We start from the raw sequence: 9848 nt of genomic DNA on the forward strand, positions 1-9848 counted from the left end.
TGGAAAGAATTTATGACACAAAAAAATCACTTACCCAAACACATTCCTACAATATCATAGCAATAATTAAACCTGTGATTACCTGAGCATATAGCATGCTCCATACGTTCATGACTCCATACGTTTGCACATTTGCCTATAATGCCCTTTTCCCAACTGTGTGCCTGGCAAACACCAGCTAGAATGCAGTGTTAAACTTCATTCACCTTCATTCACCTGTGCAGCCTTTCTTGCAAAGGTAAAGCTGACTGACTGTTCTACATGCTAATTACCACTGTTTATATCAAGGTAGTTTATAACTACCTTGTTTATATCTTTACTGTGGCATTGATCACACCATGTAAGAATCATGTGCTTTTTGGTGACTGTCAGCACCACTACACTGTAAGTATCTTAAAGACAGAGACTACTGCTTTTTCATCTCTGCATCTCAAGTATACTAAACCATCCCTGGCATACAGAATTAACTGAAATGTCAATAAAGAAAAACGTGAAAGCAAAAAGGAGAGAAAATAGCATGAAACATGATATAACATCCATATATCACATTATTCATTACTCTAGATAAGCATGTTTCTATACCTTTCTGATTCCACTGTCTTGATTCCTTTAGTGTCCATCCAACTGGTTATAGTCTTCTGTTTGAAAACTGCAAAGAAAAAAAAAATGTATGTGTATGCATACCTTCAAAGAGAAAACACCTATAGCAGCATATACATATGGAAGGCATTAAGCTAGGTTCTATGGATTAAAAAAAGATTAATCATTCCTTCCTCATGCAAGCAATGGGAGAAAATACAGGAACATAAATATAAATACATTTGGCATAGAAGAGAAAGTGACCAGACCTTAAAAGAACTGGTATGGTCTAATGGATGAGACTACAGACTCTGAATTCAGATTGTGTGCTTAGTCGCTCATTGTCCGACTCTTTGTGACCCTTTGGACTAAACAGCCTGCCGGGCTCCTCTGTCCATGGGATTTTTCAGGCAAGAAAACTGGAGTAGGTTGTCATTTCCTTCTCCAGGGGATCTTCTGGACCTAGGGATCGAACCTACATCTTCTGTGTTTCCTGCACTGCAGGCGGATTCTTTACCTAGATCCAAACCCTGGCTCTCCTTCTGAATTCCCGTGTGATTTTGTGAAGAGCCATTTCTCTGTGTCTCAAATTCTTTATCAGTAGACATGCAAATTAATAGTATCTCTCTTGGGTTATTGTGAGGTTTAAATTAAGTAACAACCATTGCAAACTGCTTACCATATGCTCAGTAAATGTTAGTTACTAGTTATTGTTAGTATTAAAAGAGATCCTAAGGGAGGTCCCTGGTGGTCTAGTGTTTAGGATTCGGCACTTTCACTGACCTGGCCCAGGTTCAATGCCTGATTGGGGAACTGAGATCCTGCAAGCTGCACAGTGAGGCCAAAATAACAATAATAATAAATTTTAAAAGTAAAATAAATTCCAAAAGACCCTGATAAGAAATTAAGATATTTCTGAGGAAAGGACTACTTTAGGGAATTGAAGAAAGTGGGATCATCTGATAAATAGTTCTTGGAGAATAAACATGCAGTCACATTAAGGGAAAAAATCAGAGCAACAGGACCAATGGTAGAGAAATATTAAGAAAACAACAGAAAATATGGCTGAAAAGTCAGCAAGGAACCATAGCGATTCCTGAAAAACCCGCAAAGAAAGGTACAAAATAATGTCAAAAGTCACATTCAGAGATGTAATGCCAGAATTCAAATCTAGGAGGCTCCCAGTGAGGCAGAATACACAGCCCAGACAGCAGGTATGAAGGGGCAAGAAGAGCCTATCGTTAGAAGCCAATGAGGAAGGTACTGGTCTAGGTCAGTGGTTCCCAAACCAACTGAATCATCAGAAGGCTGACAACAAACAGATCCAAGGACCACATCTAGACCTTCTGAATGAAAATCTATATGTGATGATGGAGGCATGAGGGGAGGTGGATTCTGTATTTTTTTTTCCCTAAAAAGCAGTTCTGATGATCAGCAAAGTTGAAGAACTATTGGTCAAGATCCAAAACTAGTCTTGTCTTTATAAGAATAGAGAATAAAAGTTGAGAAGTGAGAGTCATTACAGATTTCAAAATGTTAGAGGTTAAAAGTGACACTAAACTTTAAGCCTGAGACGTGAAAGATGGTGAGAACATAAAATGGAAATGTAGACTATAAGAGAACTGGATTTAGAGGGAAAATATGATTGGGTCAATATGAACACACTAAATTTAAAATGCCAAAGAGATAACTAGATAGAAATGACCAGCAGATAGTAGCAAAAGTAGAATTAATGGTTCAGCAAGGTACATATACCATAAACAAATGCAAGCCAAATTTATGTAAACATAGAAATTTAAGTATGCTTTTAAAATTTAATGTATTGCATATGGATTACATGTATATAACATTTTAGTATGACAGTCAAAGTGTTAGTTGCTCAATTGTGTCTGACTCTTTCTGACCCCATGGTATATAGCCCACCAAGCTCCTCTGTCCAAGGAATTCTCCAGGCAAGAATACTAGAGTGGGTTGCCATTCCCTTCTCCAGGGGATCTTCTTGACCTAGCAATCAAACCCAGGTCTCCTGCACTGCAGGCAGACTTTTTTCCATCTGAGCCACCAGGGAAGCTCTTTAATATAAGAAAACATAAAATCTTGAATATTCTCAACTACTGTCTAAATCGCAAAGTAAGAATCTAGGCACCGTAGTTCACAAACCCTTATTTACCCACGTCCCTTCAAACACCATAACATGAGACACCATCCCAAATACATGAAAATCAATCATTTATTTATCACTGTTTTTGCTGCTACTGCTGCTAAGTCGCTTCAATCATGTCCAATTCTGTGTGACCCCATAGACAGAAGCCCACCAGGCTCCCCTGTCCCTAGGATTCTCCAGGCAAGAATACTGGAGCGGGTTGCCATTTCCTTCTCGAATGCATGAAACTGAAAAGTGAAAGTGAAGTCGCTCAGTCATGTCCAACTCTTAGCAACCCCATGGACTGCAGCTTACCAGGCTCCTCCGTCCATGGGATTTTCCAGGCATGAGTACTGGAGTGGGGTGCCATTGCCTTCTCCAATCACTGTATTTGAGTGTCATATAATTCACATTTTATACAAAATACTAACATTCTAACTAGTCAAAATCTTTTATCAGCATTTAAAAAATTATTTCTGTCACAAAAATTGTACATATATATTTGATACTTCCTGTTAAACACCATGACTTTAGTGATTTTATGAAGTTAATACTTCTACAGCAAATTAGACTTCAGAGAAAAAATTAATTCCAGTCACAAAGGAGTAAGAAAATGAACCAGTTGATTCTGAAACTTTTTCTACAGTTCCATCTTCTCTATTTAATTTCATTATATCAAACACAGCAAATATAGAAAACCCTCAAAGTACAAACCAGCAATGGGCAAAAATATTCATTTTTTGAGTCAGTATAGAATTTAAAATACCTTTTTACATACATGTAAAGATTTGATGCTATGAAATGACTAGGTTCCTATAACACACACGAAGCACGGCACTATGATAAGTCAACTGAACCTAAAGAATGCAGGCAACACCATTTTGTAAAAAACTACGAAGAGTGTTACAGTGCAGCTGAAGGGGAGGGCTGTCTCCTGCAGTTCTAACACTGAGAATGTCTTCTCTCTCCAGCTTCAGGCTTCCTATTATTAATTCCTGAAGCTTGAGAATAGGGTGGAGGAGAAGTAAGAGGTTAGGAACCATCATTTCCTGCTAATAAAGCAGTCCTCAGTCATTCCAAGGACCCCAGAGAAAGGATAGCCTACCAATACTACAATTTCTGGCTTCCAAAGGTTTCTTTCACAGCACATCATAGGACTGTTTCAGCTGTATCCCTTATTCCTGAAATAAGCATAAAATGGATAGCATCACCGATTCAATGGACATGAACTTGGGCGAACTCTGGGAGATAGTGAGGGATAGGGAGGCCTGGGGTCCTGCAGTCCATGGGGTCGCAGAGAGTCAGACAAGACTTAGAAACTAAACAACAAAGCATAAAATGATGTGTCCCAGGTTCCCGAGAATTTCTTTCTTTTAACTAGAAGTAATCACAGTAAACAAAAAGAGAGGCAACAGTAGGTGATGAAACAGATACAAAATAGAGTCAAACAAAATCTTGGCCTGAGATCTTTGCTCAGTTCAGTTCAGTTCAGTCACTCAGTCATGTCCAACTCTTTGCGACCCAATGGACTGCAGCACGCCAGGCCTCCCTGTCCATCACCAACTCTCAGAGTTTACTCAAACTCATGTCCATTGAGGCAGTGATGCCATCCAACCATCTCATCCTCTGTCGTCCCCGTCTTCTCTTGACTTCAATCCTTCCCAGCATCAGGGTCCTTTCCAATGAGTCAGCTCTTCGCATCAGGTGGCCAAAGTATTGGAGTTTCAGCTTCAGCATCAGTCCTTCCAGTGAATACTCAGGACTGATTTCCTTTAGGATGGACTGGTTGGATCTCCTTGCAGTCCAAGGGCCTCTCAAGAGTCTTCTCCAACACCACAGTTCAAAAGCGTCAATTCTTTGGCGCTCAGCTTTCTTTATAGTCCAACTCTCCCATCCATACATGACTACTGGAAAAACCATAGCCTTGACTAGATGGACCTTTGTTGGCAAAGTAATGTCTCTGCTTTTTAATATGCTGTCTAGGTTAGTCATAACTTTCCTGCCAAGGAGTAAGCATCTTTTCATCTCATGGCTGCAGTCACCATCTGCAGTGATTTCGGAGCCCAGAAAAATAAAGTCAGCTACTGTTTTCACTGTTTCCCCATTATTTGCCATGAAGTTATGGGACCAGATGCCATGATCTCAGTTTTCTGAATGTTGAGCTTTAAGCCAACTTTTTCACTCTCCTCTTTCACTTTCATCAAGAGGTTCTTTAGTTCTTCTTCACTTTCTGCCCTAAGGGTGGTGTCATATGTGTATGTGAGGTTATTGATATTTCTCCCGGCAATTTTGATTCCAGCTCGTGCTTCATCCAGCCCAGCGTTTCTCATGATGTTCTCTGCATATAAGCTAAATAAGTAGGGTGACAATATACAGCCTTGATGTACTCCTTTTTCTATTTGGAACCAGTATGTTGTTCCATGTCCAGTTCTAACTGTTGCTTCCTGACCTGCATACAGATTTCTCAAGAGGCAGGTCAGGTGGTCTGGTATTCCCATCTCTTTGAGAATTTTCCACAGTTTATTGTGATCCACACAGTCAAAGGCTTTGGCATAGTCAATAAAGCATAAATAGATGTTTTTCTGGAACTCTCTTGCTTTTTCCATGATCGAACAGATGTTGGTAATTTGATCTCTGGCTCCTCTGCCTTTTCTAAACCCAACTTGAACATCTGGATGTTCATAGTTCACGTATTGCTGAAGTCTGGCTTGGAGAATTTTGAACATTACTTTACTAGTGTGCGAGATGAGTGCAACTGTGCAGTAGTTTGAGCATTCTTTGGCATTGCCTTTCTTTGGGATTGGAATGAAAACTGACCTTTTCCAGTCCTGTGGCCACTGCTGAGTTGTCCAAATTTGCTGGCATATTGAGTGCAGCACTTTCATAGCATCATCTTTTAGGATTTGAAATAGCTCAACTGGAATTCCATCACTTCCACTAGCTTTGTTCCTAGTGATGCTTCCTAAGGCCCACTTGAGATCTTTGCTCAGTCACTTAGTAATAATGTACTTCATTTCTTTGAGACTTTATTTGCTCAGCTATAAACTGGGATTAACAATACTTATTTCCAAGGCTTACGTGGATCAATGAGAGAAAAATACTAAGTGACCAGTCTCACAAAGAAGAAACTCAAGAAATGTATCCTATACCAACATTTCCACTCAATCTCTTTTTTCACTGAGATCAGTAGTTCTCCATCTTTACTCTGACTTCACATCACATAATCTCAGTAACCTCACTCAGTAACCAGCATCTTTCAATGAGCAAATCCTTTAATTAGGTGCTAGAGATACAGTCAAAAGGCATAAAATGCAGAAAAATTCAATTGTACTCAAAGGAACACCCCACCTTCACAAAAAGCCTCTTTCCTCCAGCAGCAGCACGATAAGGCATGGGAAGGAAGGGTGTGGTGAGTCCAAACAGCAATGGACAGTGGGAAAGTTTTGAGATGAGCAAAGAGGTTTGAAGATGCTTTTGACAGCACTAAGGCTAAAAAAATGATAAGGGAGATGGGGGACAACACAGCTCCAGTCCCCCACCCAACCACCACTGACATACACCTATCCCTGAAGTGAGGAGAGAAACTCTAGGTAACTGTTAACAGGCAGAAAACAGAAGGTCCTATACCAGCACAACTGGATAAACGATTCCCCATCAGAATGTGAATCAGAAGCGGAGTTCTGCCTACATGCAGATGTGCAGATTTCTATAAGAAAAATGCCCAGGCAGATAAATAACACAAAATTTAAAGATACTGAATAAATACCCATTTCCCTACCTTACTTCTCCTAGGATAACTACATATAAAAATTTTAAACACCAAGTTCCTAAAAGAATTCCAAAATCGCAAACAACAGATTTTAATACAAATTTAGACTTTGAATATTTTGTTCATTGGTGTCCTCTGCCAGGTATACAGAAAACATTTACACACACGCACAAGTACGGCCCAAGTATTAATTCAGTTCCTCTTCTGCAGAAAATCAGAAGATCCAATCAGTAAGGATTGATAGCCGCCTCCCCCCAACTCACTCCTCCTCCTTTATGGGACCTATAACAGGACCACAAATTAGCCTATCACAGAACTCAAAGTACCTGGAGGTCACCGTCAGTTCCTCTCCCTTCCACTCTCCTTCAACAAGCCCTCTGAAGTCTACATCCTAAATCTTAAACCCATCTCTTTCTCCCCATCTGCAAAAGAGCACCAATATTACAAAAACAGTTACATCACTCAGTGGGCCAACTGCATTTGTCTCATAACTGAAACAACTAACTCCCTATATAACTCCCTATCTGCAGTCTTGACTTTCTCTAACCCAGTGTTCCAGAAACTACAAACGATCAACATTTTTCAGTTAAATATGACAGACACCATGAGAATGCTTCATACATAGTAAAGGTAAGTTTATTTCATGAAACATTTGTTATAAATATGGCATGTTTCTCAGGAGATATATCTACTGTGGGTTGCAGTCAGAAAAGTCCAAAGATCACTGCCTAAGCCATCTTTTCAAAAATATTAACCAAACGATTGTAACCCTTTCTTATAAGCTTTTTAGTCATATCCTGTGCTCGGTCGCTTCAGTTGTGTCCGCCTCTTTGCAACCCAAGGACCATTCCCCACCAGGCTCTTCTGTTCATGAGATTTTCCCGGCAAGAATACTGGAGTGGGTTGCCATGACCTTCTCCAAATGATCTTACTGACCCAGGGATTGAACCCATGTCTCCTGCACTGCAGGATTCTTTACACCTGAGCCACCAAAGAAACTGACCGTTTAGTGGTTTCCCCATTAACCACAGAATAAAGTCCAAACTCCTTGAAATGGCACTTGACTTTGTCCATAAATAAGCTCTTCCGCCCCTTCCCAGCCTCCACTGACAGTCTTGTCATTCTATGCTCCTATCAAGTCACCTTTTGTACATGCCATTTGGCCTATATAGTTTTTTCTCTCCTTGGCTTATAAATCAAATCCTGCTCATCCTTCACTGCTCAGTGGAGGTCTGCTTCCCCATTGCCTGTAAGTCCTGAGAGCACTAAGTGTACACCATTCATCAGAGGACGGCCTGACCTGTCCATTCTCTTAAACTGTTGATCAATGCTTCCTTTTTGAAATGCTCTTGTCCTTGCATGACACAAGAGCCAGGCTTTCCTCCTACTTCCCTGGTTGCTTCCTTTCGGTCTACTCTTATATGGCAGTGTTCCTGAAGTTTCTGTCCTAGGTCACCTTTTTTTTCAGTATATGCCTTATACTATCTAATCTACTTCCAAAGTATCAATAATGGTGTATATGGTAAGAAATTACAAATCTCTATTTCCAGCTCATATATATTTCTTATGAGGTACAAACCCTTATATCCTGTTCTCTCCTAAATCCATCCACTTTTCCCGTTTACTACTGCCTGCTGCTGCTGCTGCTTCTGCTAAGTTGCTTCAGTCGTGTCCGACTCTGTGCAAACCCACAGACGGCAGCCCAACAGGCTCCTCTGTCCCTGGGGTTCTCCAGGCAAGAATATTCGAGTGGGTTGCCATTTCCTTCTCCAACTACTGCCTGCAACCAGGTATAAACCATCATTATTTCCCACCTATACTAACTCCTTAACTAGTCTTGGGCCTGCACTTCTGCTCCCTTTCAATCCATTCTTCATTTTCCACACACTAGCGACAAGGATCTTTAAAATATGTATATTTTAATAAATATATATTTTAAAAATATATAGCCAATCAAGTCACTCCCCTATTGAAGCCTTTTAATAGTTTCTTATTGCCCTTAGAAATAAAGCTCAAAACCCTCAGCACGCCCAGTGTGACCGGATCTTTGCCTCTCTCTCTGCAACCACATCTCTCTCTACTCTCCCCTGTCCACAACATTCAGCAGCAGCACTCTGGAATCACTTCATTAACTGCTCTTCATCTAGCTAACCCCTCATCCCTCTTCAGCCTTCAGAATAAAATTCTTATCTTCCGGCTGGGAGACTATCTTTGAGCCTACAAACTGATTAGGTACACCTGACTCTACAATTATGTTCTGTTCCCTTATGAACTGGAACATCCGTTACCCTTTATTATGTTGACTTCCGTAATCGTCCATCTCTCCTGATAGACTTTAGGGTCTGAACACAGAGACCAAGTAACTTTTGTTCAACATTCTACGCCAGAGCCAAGTTTAATGCCAGCTAAGACTAACTGCTCTGCATCCAGGCACTAAGAATCTAAATTGAGATAAGCTATGATTTTTTTTTTGTAGCTTTCTTTACATCTAGAGGCTGAAGCTTCACATCCACAAACTTCCTTAACAGCAGCAGCAACGACTAAAGCAATTACTCAAACCCGAAGAAAGCAAACAGGTGGAGTATCTTACCACTTCCCGCCCTGTAAGTGACTGCTCATCAAGGTTTCTCACACCACCAATCGCCGTGGGAAAAATGCGACCCTATTCTCCCAGGGGCCTTGGGCGCTTAGCAAGGGGACCTCAGAGTTCAGAGTGGTGTACACAAGACTAGAAAGGGGGGAGGAAGGTGCTGTAGTCCCTGGCTCCTGAGACAGACCAAAAAGAGGTTTGGGCCAAGGAGAAGGACAAAGAGCTTTATTTCCCCCACGTACCAAGAGAGGTGGCGCTGCCTCGGTGCTGTCCCGCCCGGCCCGGGACGCAGCCTGATGAGGACGGCGGGACCCTGAAGTGCACCGGAGCGTCCTTGGAATCGAGGACGCGCCTGTGCCTGCCGGGGAAGCTCCGGGCGTCCGAGGCGGCCGGCAGAGAAGTTGCAGCGGCGTCCCAGCGGGGTCGCTTTGTGAAGGGCTCACAGCCGGGGCCCGCACTCATGCTGGGACCCGCAGCACTGAGTCTCCGGGCCAGCCCGGGCGTAGAGCCTCATTCACTAACCCTGGGAGGGACGGACTGCGCCCCCTCCTCGGTGCCTCCCGGCACCATGCCCCCTCTGCCGCTGACTTCTTCTGCAGCTCCTGCTCTGACAGCCTCCCGAACCAGGCCCTATTCAGACGCCTGCCTTCCCTCTTCCACCGGCACCCTACCAGCCTCAGGATGAGCCGTTCTGATTCTGGCTTCGTTCACTTTCCCACCACCGGAAAGCTGCCGTCAGGTGCTTCCGGCTTCCGGGACGTACGCTG

The 9848-nt window shown here is 42.2% G+C and overlaps 1 protein-coding gene across 1 annotated transcript in view; it reads right to left on the bottom strand.

Annotated features, from left to right (window-relative positions):
* The window catches only part of PARG (poly(ADP-ribose) glycohydrolase), a 116494-nt gene extending 106647 nt beyond the window's left edge, over positions 1-9847 (bottom strand). The window contains exons 1-2 of the mRNA XM_043926952.1: positions 9324-9847; positions 583-649 (exon numbers count right to left, since the gene is read on the bottom strand). Coding sequence (XP_043782887.1) covers positions 583-649; positions 9324-9543 — 287 coding nt within the window. The 5' untranslated portion in view covers positions 9544-9847. The remainder of the gene's footprint in view (positions 1-582; positions 650-9323) is intronic.
* Position 9848: the final 1 nt, after the last annotated feature.

This window comes from Cervus elaphus, chromosome 15 (assembly GCF_910594005.1).
Source record: "Cervus elaphus chromosome 15, mCerEla1.1, whole genome shotgun sequence".
In the NCBI taxonomy this organism is placed as follows: domain Eukaryota; kingdom Metazoa; phylum Chordata; class Mammalia; order Artiodactyla; family Cervidae; genus Cervus; species Cervus elaphus.